At 41.3% G+C, this 14504-nt stretch overlaps 1 protein-coding gene across 1 annotated transcript in view; it reads right to left on the bottom strand.

Moving 5' to 3' along the window:
* Window positions 1-6248: 6248 nt before the first annotated feature.
* vstm2a (V-set and transmembrane domain containing 2A) overlaps window positions 6249-14504 on the bottom strand; it is a 70036-nt gene continuing 61780 nt past the window's right edge. The window contains exon 5 of the mRNA XM_029529512.1: window positions 6249-6350. Within this exon, the coding sequence (XP_029385372.1) occupies window positions 6274-6350 (77 nt within the window). The 3' untranslated portion in view covers window positions 6249-6273. The remainder of the gene's footprint in view (window positions 6351-14504) is intronic.

Here is a 14504-nt window from a genome sequence, read left to right as displayed (position 1 = left end):
GCTTAACATCGCAGCTTTAAGGAGACACCCGTGTGGCTCTGGACTTTAAGGAGGATCAAGTCATGGCCATTTTTTTTTTTTTTGGCATTCTTTCGAGGGGCAGAAGCAGCATGCCTCATCTCCTGTTATTCATGTAAGCTGTCTGCCCTGAAACTTCCAATCAATTCCACTTTTCTAACCTTTAGGCTGCTGCACTCCTACAGTGCTCTTATGGTTAGATCATCCCCATTTTTTCAGACATTGAATGTGATCGTTTGCAGTGTGAGGATACAGATGAGAACATGCACATGCTGTATTATCAGTGGGGGGGGGTCACGCAGAGAATCTTGTCTCTACATTTTATGTATGTTTATTTCATGAGCATATGAAAATGTAAACTTTAGTGATCTCTTGCTGCTGTTTTCCTATTTCCTTGACAGCATGCGCACACACACAAACACACACACAAAAAAAAAAAAAACCTATCAGATCTTGGCCAGCAGCACTTCCACAACACAAAATGTTTCAAAATGTAAGATTAAGATACAATAATGTCTACATCCCCTGTTTCTTTGTGAAGCAACAAGACCCTGATCAGAATGCCGGAGGTGGCCGGCTGGTTTCCCGGCTTTGCCAACACGCATAAATAACTGTCATCACTTGCTGAAGTACCAAACACAGACCCAGGGTTGATTTTCTATTGTATCATGGGCTTTTTTTTTTTTTTTTTTTTTTTTGGTCCTGTGCCTGATTTGAATTCTGAGTTCACTGATTGAGTAAACCTGATTAGTCGATATGACACTGCCAGATACATTCAGCTCCAAAGAGGGCCCCCCCTTGCTTTTTTTTTTCTTCATCCCTCCTCATTTTCCATTCCTCTATCTTGTCTTTCAAACAGATGAATGGATGATGAGATTTGACAGGCCCATTTTTGCCAGCAGAAAGGTTGTTTCCTCTGTCTGAGGTTTACACTGATGAAGGCTGACTGCCAAAACCAAGAGAGCTGCAGCAAAAACAATTTGCACCATCACCTACAAACTGTTGCTCATTTCTCCTCCTCAACTTGAGTAGCACACGAATCATTGGTGAGGAATGTGCTGTGCTCAAGAAAACTGTCAAATCCATAATCATCTGTTTAGTAGTTACTTTTGCTTGAGAATTTGGCTTGATTTTATTTCATTTTTTCGCATTTCATATTTACTTCGTAGTTAAACACATTACCAATCATACTTCAATAATTGTGGCGTTGTGTAGAATGCCCAGCCTCTTCATAAGATCTGTGTACATCTACACATTTAATGACATTTAACCAGTCCTGGAATACAGGTGTTTTCTAAAGACACTTTTCTCCCTCTCCTCCTCCTACCATTTTAGTGTTACCGTGACATTTCATGATCAACTTCTGTGTAATTCCCTCTATTATGAATTATTAATATTTTAATTCAGTTACCATAAAGATTAATGCTTTGCACACATAATCCCATTGCAATGACATTTAAAGTTTACTTAATTTTGTCTTTGCATTGAAGTCTTTGGAGGACTATTCAGTCCGACCGCATTAATGCCAAAGCAGATGTGAACTGTGTTTTGTAATTGTAAAAACTCACATTAAAGTCCATTAGAGGCTCATTCATAAGGTTGAGCTGAGTGCCCAGTGCATACAGAAACAAGCAAACAAGTGAAAAAAAAAAAAAAACGTCTTCATTAATTTGACAATGCATGATGATGCAGTGGGAACACAACCGAACAGATAAATGCCCCGTGAGCAGGACTCACTGTGAGTGACATTTGAGTTGTGTTCAAATCCTGGGGAAGACATGGTTCACAAACGCATCCAAAAACCTTGAAGGCCGACCTCAGACTACTTGCTTCACCAGCTGTGCCCACCCGAATGCAGCTCCTGTCACCAAATAACCTTAAAAGCATGTATATTTATTTATTTAAGTGGATTATTTGAATGCCCTTGGTTTTAGCAGTCACACTGTTAGCTGATGGTTGCAGTTGAAAGCCCGAAAGTCGATGTTTGCCGCCACATTTTCATGCTGCAGTGAATCTTAGGGGATGGGCTCGGCTACGAAGGAGCCACCTGATGGAGCACTCATTGCCGAGTTTTTATTATCCGCATTTGAAGGAGTTTTCAAACTAGAACAGACTTGTTGCGTTGCTGAGATGATATTGGTCCTCAAATAAAGCTTTGAAATGATGCGGCCCCTGAACTGGAACACAACTTTACTTTTGAATGCTTTGTGACCTTTGAAGTTACGTTTTAACGGCTGCATATACATCGCTTACTCATTTCCTCCCGTGTCTCTGTGTCTCGGTATTTGCGGCGTCTTCGTCCGTTTGCTGGTTTTGTGTGCATTTGCAGTGCATTCGCTGTCAACTTGATATTGCCTTTTTCTGAATTTGCTTGCACTTTTGTCTATTTGCATTCATTTGTTGTTTAAGCTGCAGTACCTTGAGCGCTTTGGGCTGCAATGCATTCAGCCTCAATAAGTCAGCACGGTACATGCTTTTAATTTGACAGTGCACGCCGTTATGATAACATATACAGTTGGATTTAATGGAACGCTATAAACTTAAGCCTAATGTGAAAGCTCCCATTTCTTTACACAGCAGCTACAACTCAGTCAAGGCATTAAAATCAGGGTTGATGGTGAAGTTGCCAAAAATCCTGCCAATCAGCAGCAGCGGCACAATAATCCCACGCAATTACTTTAGGAAATGCTTCCTCTTGTCATCTATTACTGCATTCCCATTTGGGTTTGCTTCCCTGTCTGGTTGTGCAAATGAAAAGGCCGACTGAATTTGAGAAACATTCGCACTACAAGCAGCTGAAAAGTGATTAAACTCACACAAAAGTAACTTTTTCTCCTGAGTTTGAAACTGGGCCAGTTTTTGGCACAGTCAGCACTCTCTCCAGTTCACCCGCTGCACCACCCAGTGTGTTACCAACCAAACAGATGGAACCCCTCAGTGTTTGAATTTCATCTGTGAAAATGATTTATTTAAATATTATTCTGATATTGTCATTATAATACAAACTTGTTGCAATGTTCCAGTACAGAAGCCTCACACAATACCAAAGAAAAGAGAATTATAATTCATCAGAATTTTTGACAGCTCAACAAACAGACAGGACCGCATTGAAATGAAATACAGTAGAAGAAACAAATACATCTAGAGTGGATGAGTAGCGCGGCATATAAAACAGAACAGGAAAAATGTGATGTTGCTGAAGTAACATCCCTGGATGAAGGAACTGCTGCTCCTGCCGTCACTGTGAACTCTTCTCCTCTTTGGTAACAGAGACCTTGTTGCTCGTGAGCACTTCAGCCTCCATCAGAACCAAATCTCACAACCCAGTCCCAGTTTTTTGTTGCTTTTTCTTTCTTTCGTTCTTTTTTTTTTTTTTTTTTTTTTACTAAGCATCACTTTTCATCATTCTAATCACAATATCCAAGAAACCGAGACTTCAATTGTTCATTCATTGTTATTCAATACATTGCAAAGGCCCACGGTGAAGTGAGTCCTATAGATTAGGATGAAAGCTTTATAAAGGAGATGTTTCTAATATATATAGATATATATATATTTTTTTTTGTCAAATAAATTTTTATCCAAGTTCATTTTGAAGAGATGAAGACCCACTTTGGACTTGTTAACACTTGAATATGAGTACATGACACCATTGTTACAAGTACAGAACATCACTGGCCTCTGCCTTTTTAAACTTTTTTTTTTTTTTTTAAAGAAATGGTAACATGCTGATTATTTCATTTACAAGTTGTACAGATCTGTAACTTTATACATGAGGGCTGGACAAAGTCGACATGCCCACTCAAACTGTGCACACTTTCCAGTACAATCATCCCTCTCTCTCTCTCTCTCTCTCTCTCTCTTGAAACGTAAGCTTTACTTTTTTGTTAATTTGTTTTTTGTTTTTTTTTTCTGCAAACTAAATATTCATATTACATAACATGTCCCATTTTCACAACGCAGCAATCTATTCCCCCAATCACAGCAGAGTGGCATATACATATGAAAGTGATGCTAGATTAACTGTCCCAAGTATACACCCTGAAGCTATGTGGAACTTGAGACATTAGATAGGGTTGCCCGTGTCTCCTACCTGGGTTGGAGGCTGATGATCAGGAGACCCCCCCCCCGCCCAAAGGTGATCCAGGACGCGTGCCCCCATCAGCCTTTTTAACCTTGATGCTGAATCAGCAAGTTTCACACCACAGTTCTTTGGGAATGCAGTACAGGGGAGGGAGGGGAGGTCTGGGGGTGTTGGGGAGGATTGGGATTGTTTTTGTCTGCAAAGCCGAATAAAAGCATGAAGTGGCATGAGCATCCAGCTTTCTGAAAACTCACGGCACGGTCATTTTTGGCAATTGCATCCTTTTGAATGAATGTGAAGTTATACGGTACAACTCATGAGCAACTAGATAATCATGCTTCATGTTCTGGGCATCAACTGGGCAAGATAAAACTGAAAAAATAAATAAATAAATAAAATAAAATGAAATAAAATAAAATAAAATGAAATAAAATAGAAAAATAGGGGTGTGTGTCGGGCCCAATGTCTGCCAAAATAAAATACTGATTTCATTGCAGGAGAAACTGCTGCAGGCTGGATAATATTCACTTACAGTATAACTCTTGAAACATAAATCAACTATTCTATCATCTATCAATATTTCGTTTGAGTTTGACTTGGAGCGTTTGCATTTCTAAAAGATGGTGCATAATTTCACTTCTTAGCTCAAAAGTTAACAACAACAAAAGAATCCCATTCATTCTGAGGGGTCACGGCGTATCGTTCGAGAACTGTTGCGCTAACAACACCAGCGTTTGCGTCCGATTGTCGTTTTGCTTATAAATGCTCTGTGTGGATATATCATCTGAAAACAAAGCTAGAAATATATATTACTGTTAGAATCTAAGAGTTTGATTCTCCTAAGTATGGGTCACCTAAAACGTGATGATAAAACAGTCTACTTTCTGGGTTGCACCCTCTCTCATGTCAGCATCCAGCCACGAACACCTGCCTGTCACTGCTACAGTATGTGCGTGTGTGTGCGCGCGTTTGTGGGCTTCGGTCCAAACATAACACACACTTGCACTTCACTCACAATGCAAAATGGTTAAGTGTGTGTTCTCCCTCTGTTATATTGAGACATAACCAGGGAAGTGCAAGGGATTGAAGCATGCCACTTTCAAAATGGTGCAGGTCAATTAAAATTAATCATCCAATGGTCACATATCAGGATTTTGAATGACTCATAAATTGTCACATCCTTTTTTTTTTTAATTCCTACTGAGGATGCAATACAAAATAAAATGACAAGGGACAATTAGATTTTCTTCTTCTGCTTTTTTTTTTTGTTGTTTTTTTTTTCCACACCAAAAGGTAGCACATTAAAATAAAACTAAATTCAAACATACTGTAACACTGAACTCCATGTAAATGCTCCTCTCTTGTAAGCCTCCAGACCAAAAAGCATGCATATGCATCAATAACAAGATGTAAAATTATGCGCATTAGATCATTTGGATGCCCAATACAGCTGAAAGAAAAATGAGCAATTTCACCTCTTTTTTTTTTTTCTTTTTTTTTTTATCCCAATGGTCAATGTCAGAAGTCTAAATTAACATATATTTGACTTTCTTGAGTTTATTTGAGAGGGGGACAGAGAGCCTGTTCACAATGGAGCTCCATAGCAAATATGGTGAGTGTCAGCTATGTGTACATACAGCACATACAGTTAATTCTAGGTGTTTCAAATAAAACAGATATACATCTGGAGTCATATATATTACACAGATATAGATTCTCCTTTTTTCTTGTTCACTTTTGAGCAATGAACACATGAAGAACTGGAACATCGAAACCATAAGAAAGTCATTCTTCTCAGTGAGAATTATCCAATAAAGATACAGAGTCCGTTTGCACACCAGAGCGCTGCACGCCGGGTGGTGTTGAGCCGACGTCTGTACAAAAAGGTAATCCAACTGCTTTAAAGGTGACTGGTGTTTACAGTGGCTAATAACAATGTGCTGGGTGCAAGAGCAGTAGTGGTGGCTGGGGAATGAGGGGGCCAACTGTGCTGTCCGCATTTTGGGAGGGGGGTAGGGGAGGGAGGAAGAATAGGTGGGGGGGGATACGACAGGCAATGCTCTCCTTCACTTTGAGAGAAAACAGAAAGAAGGGGGGCGTTGGGGAGGGAGTTGGGGGGTGAGGGGTGGGGGGGGGGGAGATCTGGGAGCAAATCATATCAGTTATTCAAATTATAACAAGGCATCCCTCACCAAGCCACACGCCAGAAGGAGGACAGCCAGTCCATAGCTGCATGATATTCTTGTACCTGCAAGGAGAAGGAGCAGAAGGTTAAAAATTCATGACGAACATGGGAAATATATGTTTCTGGCCGTTCAACCGGATGACTAAGAAAATAAAGGAAAAAAATATATACATTATATAGATATTTAAAATTCAACACAGAGCAGCAACAGTCAACTGAATAGAAAAGACTGCTGAAATAAAAATACTTATTTCCACATCAGTGTCTAGCCACTGATTAAAGCTCTTCATTATTGCATTTGCTCTGCAGCAGCCAATGTGAGGATGTGGATTAAGTGATAGATCTCTAAAATATAAGACGAGTTGTAGTGATATATTTGCTGTCTTTTTCGGCCCACGAGGCACTCAAGGAAACGCCTCATTGGCAAACCACGTTTCTTGCAGCACACTTGTTATAAAATTCCTACTATGGTTGCGGTGAAAAAAATGACAATACAGGATGGAATATCTGATGTGAAAGTCAGATGAACAGAGGCATGTTTATCATTATTTTATCAAATTCCCATATGAGTCTCGCACTCTTCCGCCTTTCACATTTCACATTATGCAGTTATGCAGTTTCATTAGATGTCGACTGTGAGGCTGCAGCCGCCTGTAGTATCTGTCAGCGCTGCTTGGCTGCAGAACAGCGTGGCTGCTGATACTTCCACATACTCAGGCATCTGGATTCCTTTCTTTTCGGTGGTAAAAGCATAAAATTGAAGTTGCTCGTGAAACTAACTTCAGGTGTGCTCCTGCTGTGTTACAGATGTGCTGCGTATGAGCGTGGAGCTCGAGTCATAGCTGCAAAGGTAGTCATGCCATGATTTACACATTCATATCTACAGGTGCGTGCACCGTGCCGGGGCTGCTCCGTGGAAATCGCAGAGCTGGAATCAGAAGAAAGTGGCGCAGCATTTGCCAAAATCTGTAAATGACCTTGCGCTTGCGATGCTTAGACTTTATTCATTTTGAACTCACATATTCACACAAATGCCTGTACGTTTACGAGACGACCTGCAAAAGAGCATAAGTGTCACCAAGCAACTTAAAGTAAACAGGCACTGAACTGCTGTGGTAAAAAGTTACATGGGTAGCTACCGGCATCTCTGCCCTGACAAGCTGCTATCATCGCTGCACTCGGACTGTTTACTGAGCATCTGACACGACTAACAATTGCAAACTAGAAAACGTAGCCTCGTCAGCCTACTGTTTGATTCACCTGCGTCTTCAGGAACACTGAACCTGAAATGATGAGAGCAGAGAAACAGATGACAACCGTACAATCCCACGCAGCAGAGTTCTGTCGACTAGAAAAAGTAGCTTACTCTCCATCAGCAGTAACTGCTTCGATGGGGGGAGAAATAGAAGACCTGGGACAGGAGTGAAATGAGAGAGAAGTAAGAAGCGAAAGAAGTATGAAGCTGTAATCTTGTGAAAACAAGCCTGTACGCGGGAAACAGAAAATGAAATTTTCTCTAAATCACATGGCTTTTATTGGATTCCAGTGTCAGACCACGAGATGTGGTTCGAAGACAGAAATCGGCGATGGTAACGCCTTGTTCCTCAGGGCCTGGCTCAGGATTGTCTGTGCTCCTGAGGATTTGTGGGGCTGAAGAAAGGAATGGGTAAAAAAAAAAAAAAAAAAAGGGAGTGAGGAATGGAGCACAAACATGGAGGGCTTTGACCCCTGACCACCTCCCGCCTCCCCCCCCAACCACATCTAATTTAGCTTGAGGTAATCTACAGGAGTGGCGCAGAGGTGCAGCAATCACTCTGGGCCAAAACATCCTTCACACAGAGAATAATTAATCAGCCTCCAGCTAAGAGTCAGAGTGGAGCATCAATGGGGAGACAGCGCATAGAAATGTGCAGAAAACATGCTCTAATCCAGCATCATCGAGCTTCTTCCCATTAATCTGCTCAGCAACGGTACACCCATAGTCAAAGATGAACCGCTTTATTGTGTCGGGTTGGATGATGTGGTGTTGTCCTTTTTTTTTTTTTTTTTTCTTGGACAGAGTCACAGAAACAAAACTTCAGCCAGGTTTTCCTGCCCCCTACCGACACCCAGCTACCCCAAGCAATGTGCGAGACTCCCGAACAGTTGCCAGATAGTCTTATGCCATTTGGAACAGCGTGTTCCATTTTGCCCTGAATCAGTCAGTCATCAATCAGCATGCCCATACTGCTGTTTGTGTGTCTTTATGTGTCTGTGTGTACGTTGGACCCTAATGGTCCTCCTGCCATGTTTACTCCTTGCATAAGAGCAAAATCCGTTCAAGTTTCTGCATGAACTTGCCGTAACATCCCATTCAGGGTCCTACTCTTCATCTGCTTGGCATCTATCTATGACTATAGGTCCTTTACAGAACAAGGTCATCACACTAAAGGAACAAGAAAGCAAACATTGACTTCAATAACTGATTATACATCCTTTGGCACCAATAACCTCAAGCCAGCTCCGCCATTAGCTGCTGATCAGAGCTGCACCGTATCCACCGAGCGTTGCTTCAACTCAACTGTTTCGGGCGTAATTGTTCCCATTTGATTATATTAGTGTCTTTGAAAATATTCTTCAGTCAGAAAGCTTTTACGACTGCTGGACATATTGTGTTGCTCTCTTCAACCTGCCTTTTATCGGAAAACTTCCTGTTATTTTACTTTCTCGGCACGTGCAATCGTATCTTTTCATGTTCGTTTTAAATACTGGTTTCCTTTATCCTGCAAAGCACTTTGTCAAGCTGGTAAGCGCTATTCATTGGGATATCACAATATATTTCACTGTGTTGAAAACAATACGTTATTGCCCAGTTTTTGCACATGCACAAGTCTGATGCTCATTTCTTTGCTTACTCTGAAATATACCTTGGCAAGCGACAGGTAAAGCTTTGAGCTACATACTGTTAATATACAGTAATAATAATAAAAGAACCCTGTGGACTAACACCGCTACCCCACAGTAATATTTTATATTGTCATATTCTGGCTGGACTGTATCAAGATATTAAATTTTGTACATCGCCCAAAGCTTTACGCTGCTCCCTATGTCAGAGTGGCACGCTTTGAGAATTTTGCAGATCTAGCTCTGTGTCCCCTCCACTGAGGGCCTGTTTATTGCTGTTACTCCTGCTTCCAGACCGTGAAAGCATGTGCAGCATGTGGGCTTAAATAAGGAAAATCCATCATCAGCCACAGGCTGGAAATGCTGCCTGAATTCTTGCATTTGTGCAATCCTGCACATAAACACACCACTATTAGTCAGTCAGCGCATGTTTTGGAAAAGCATGGTTGTTAACATTTGTTCTTCGCAGTGTGAAAGCTGCAAGCATTTAGGCTATGTTGGTTTGTTCACTGACTGCATGGGTGACCGTTTTTGTAGATTGCATCAGGGAGGCATTCTAATAAACCGGAGGCAAAGATCTCCCACCACAGAGCATAGTTTAAGATTCACAGCTGATTGCACCAAATCATTTGTTTTCCAAACTGCAGAGAGGCAAATATTCTCTTTGTGTCATTTTCTATGTAAAATATCTATTTACTCCAACTATTATAATTTATTCAGCATGAGCCAAGATTCACGCTGTTGATTGACTGCTAACATGCCATGGGGTGAAATCCCAAGTCTTGTATCTGTGCAAAAGACAAGAAAAATAAATAAAGAAAAAGACAGACCTGCACAGATGGGCTGCTGAAAGACCGGCTAACATTAAATTGATGATTCATTGCTCCCTCTTGCAGTGTGTTGAAAGATTGCAATGTATGAAGAAGTAATGGTGGTCAATTTATGAATTCATTCTTAACTTAGAGGCTGGTAATATTACATATTTTAATAGTGTCATCAAATCCCACCTAACATGTACTAACGTTTACATCCGCAGCCTGATTTATCTCACTCCCCTGTGCCATCGAGTACCTCTGTTGTCCAAAGACGATTAAAAACACATCAGCGAGCCACACTGTTGCGCTAAATGACACTTTCCTTCATCATCATGAACACGCCGAAGCTCAAGCCACAACCAAACGCGGAAGAAATATCCACAGGCAGGGCTAGGGCTAGCAGGGCTTGGTCATAATTACCCATAACACAGAATGATGGGCTGCTGCAGGCTGCACAGCTGCGTCAGTCCTAACATCTTCCAGATGAACTCATAAAATCCTTTGAATCAGCCCTAAATATGGCTGTCACTTCCTCAAGAGTCTGGTGACCAAGCAACACTTGTCGTAGCGAAGAAGGGAGCTCTCTGTTCGTGCGTTATTGATTGACTGTTGTTGCGTATTCCGCTGTTTCATATGGAATTTGCAAAGTAATATTTCTGCTCGGCAGTCTGGAAAAAACAAGGACAATAAAAGAAGGTGTGTGTGTATATGATCTTATCAGGTAACAAATTTATGAGGGAGGTGGAGTCGTGAAATCTAGTAAAAAAAAAATGTATATATATATATATATTTATATCACCTTCGCTGTCAACACACCATCTTATACACATAGCTAGACACAACATCATTATTCAGGGCTGCGGTAAATTTTTTTCTGTCTTGTTATCATACATTTGTGCATCTAGAGGACTTCATCTACATGCAAACACACAGATGGCCCGCGGATTTTATGTCTGCATGCAAATTATGTAGGCGTCAGAATTTAACGCGGGTCATACAGTCTGTCATATCTTATAGAACTGTATCCGTTGCCGTACTGTTTACTCAGGGGAGAATTTAGTTCCTCATCAATGGCTTTCTTTCCCAGTTTTGTCTGCTGTAATGACACTGTACAATACGATTACAATACTACAAAAGTCTATTCAACTACTTTTTCCATTGTTTCGCTGATGTTCGAGAATCGTCCAGCGTCTGAGCCAGGGAAGGAAATCTAAATCTTTTGTCAGATTCACAATACGATAGCGAAGATTCTTTTTTCTTCTCTTTTTTTTTTTGTCTCTCAATTGCAAATCATTTCAATCCCTGACAAAACCTGATATGTTATCGATAAACCAAATCAAAAACAAAAGTCAAAGTAATAACGGAGAAATGGAGGCAAAGGGAGATAGCTGAGCTGACTGCTCATCTCTGCTGCCCCGTCAGACTCCACAGCAGCAGTCTGTTCAGATAACCTTTAATACTGTTTCCACCCATTTTGGGTTGGAAACGTTTGAGAAATGCCTACCTCTCATCCAAGGCCAAAAACATCTGTGAGTCATGATAGTTGAAAGGAGAAAAAAAAACACCTTTACAAACAAAATTTAATCTGGAGATTTCTGATTTCTTCCTCTAACCCCACACTTGTTCGTTTGTTGTTTTTTTTTATATCTTCTGGTTAGATGTAGAGAAAAATGAATACTGAACATACCAGAGGGAAATATAGCTCAAAGACAAGTTTATCGGTGATGTGATTTGTATAATTTGATTATTTTATGTTGGGTTGTGTGAACCACCACGATCCTACCATATTCCTTAGCCCATGAGGGATTGGTGACGGGTTGCAGCTCGGCATGCTGATGCGAAGGAATTCCGGGAGTAGCTGTCTGGTGGCATACGGCGGTGAAAATGGTTAAAATTAAACACCCACTTCATTGATTGGACCTATTTTTGTGGTAGCATCAGGAAATAAATGTATGGATAAGCAATGACGACGGCCCCTGCACCAAATAATCCAGGATAGCACTTAAGACCTTCCTAAACATGAACAGGCAAATTTCAGTCTGGACATATCTGAACAAACTCCCCGAAAACTGGCGGTCTGCTTCAGCCCTCCAGTCTTTTGAAGCGGGGGCCAATAAATTATTGTTTGCTAGTGCCTTCAATTAAATGAAATTTCATATCTTCTTCTGCACTGTAATTGCGCTGCGATTTTTTTTTTTCTTTTGCCATTGTAGATAATTTTTGCTCTCGATTGAATTTTAGTTTCTGTGCAGTCACTGTGCAACACAAAGAAACTTCCCTTCATTTTCTTCTCTAAATACATTCTGAGAACTGGACCCTAGTCTTTGTGGATTTTTATTTCATGATGTCACCAAGTCCCTCGAAACCTGCATTGGTTTTTGACTCAAGCACAACAATTGGTTGTTCCTAACTTGTTCTCACTTATTTGCATGCATCTGGCGTGAGACCGTTTGTTTTATCCATGGCACTGAAAATATATCTCGGTCCTCCACGTACACTGTCTAAAGCTATTACTCTCACATATGAAACACACGCATTCCTCTCGCTGCTGCGTTTGTGTGACTTTTTTTCTTCAAAACAAACCCTGCCAGTGAGCATACCAAAGGTAAAGGTTCGCTCTGTGCTCTGCTTCGATGCTATTTTTGGAAAACAACAAAGGGAGACCGTTGCTAAATTATCATTGTTTTAGTACACCACCGTGCATTTTAATTGCTGAACAGAGACAAAAGAGAAACGATTGAAAAAAAGAGAAATCTGCAGTTCAACTACAGTTAGAGGTGATCGTATGAATACCTTTATCCATATAGATATAAAAATCTCCACCTATTTCCTGTCAGAGTTGGCTCGGCAAGCTCCCTGGTTCTTAACGAGTGACATGGGTGAGAGAGGTTGAAGCCAGAGGAAAAGTGAGAGCTCTGTGGGAAAAAAAAAAAAAAGGTTCTATTGCAGAGATCATTTAAAGATGTCTGAGTTCATATGATGTGTCAGGATTACTGAATGGTGTATGATGCCCCTTTTCTAAGCCTGAATTGTGGCTTTCATCCACACTGTGCGGACAGTGGGTGCTGAAGACTGAATTATCTGCAGGTGTAAATTGTGAGTGTATTTGAGACCTTTCAGGATTTTTTTTTTAAACTGGGGAGTGAATGGACTCGCATTTTATGCTTGCTATGTTGCACTCACCCTAACACGACACTTCGTGTTTTGCCAGAATGTTTTCGGCTTGGTGAGATGGTGGTGCAGAATATCGATTCCAGGCCAGAGGGGCGGTCGGGTTCAGGGAGGCGGGGAGGTGAATCACCACAGCACCTCCATAGGGAGCGCAAACTGGCTTGGTGCCAGTTCCATCTAGTCCTGCTGATCCCTGGCTGGATGGCTGGCTAGCTGACTGTGTCTTTGACCCGCTCCCTTACTTGTCTGGTGGCTCTGTTATAAAGCTCCCTGTCTGATTTGCTTGTTGACTGATACACTCCCAGCCTGACTGTCTGTCTGCGCCATGGCTGGGTTTTTGGCTGCGTGACTAGTTAAATACAACTGGATGCCATTACTGTGCAGCATGACTGTTCAGCTGTGGGTGAGGCTCAATGCGATAACAGTCTGGGATGTGAAGCAAAAGCTCCAGAGAGACTATTCACTGCTTTTGAAAGCAATTTTAGCCAACATTACAAAAAAACATTTCCCAAGCCATATACTCATACCTGACCTGGGGAACATGCAACAGATTGTAGCTTAATGTAAAAGGTCCACCATGGAATAGTTTTGCTGGGTTTTCAGTCCGTTTCATGCGAATTTCCTTTCTAAAAAAAGTGCCTCTTTCTACTCTTACGCCATTGCAAAGGGAGATTATCTATTGTCAATATTCATTTACTAAGGACAGAAACTTAAAGATACAATAAAGCTGGTACTGCAAAAATAAGCAGAGCTTTCAAAGAGGAGAAATTCTCAAAAGGGAGCATCCATTCTATCTTCTATCGCTTTTCCGTTTCCAGGTCACGGGGGGTGCTTGAGCCAATCCCAGCTCACTCTGGGCGAGGGCGGCCACACCATAACAGGGGCAACACACAGAGACAAACAACCACTCACACTCACACTCAGACCTACAGACAATTTAGAGTCACTAATTAACCCAAACATGATGTCTTTGGACGGTGGGAGGAAACCGGAGTACCCGGCGGAAACCCACACAGGCACAGGGAGAACATACAAACTGCACAGAAAGCCCCCAGGCTGGGAACCGAATCCATGACCTTTTTATTGTGGGGCAACAGCGCTAACCACTACAACGCTGTGCTGCCCTCACAATAGGACAGAAAAGTAAAGTTTAAAAAAAAAAGTTAATCTGGAGAAGCCCCTGAACACATCCCTGGGAAACACCAACCACATGCCAGGCAAATATTGTAATACTAATAATAACTTGACTCTTACTTGAAAACACATGACCAGAAAAATAAATAGACCCCGGGCGCCTTTTGTATTCCTTAGTGTAGCATGCCAAATTGATTTTAGAGCAAAAAAAAAA

The sequence above is a fragment of the Echeneis naucrates genome, chromosome 20 (assembly GCF_900963305.1).
Source record: "Echeneis naucrates chromosome 20, fEcheNa1.1, whole genome shotgun sequence".
Lineage (NCBI taxonomy): Eukaryota > Metazoa > Chordata > Actinopteri > Carangiformes > Echeneidae > Echeneis > Echeneis naucrates.
Note: the sequence above shows the minus strand (reverse complement) of the source record. Positions and strands in the feature narration are given on the sequence as shown.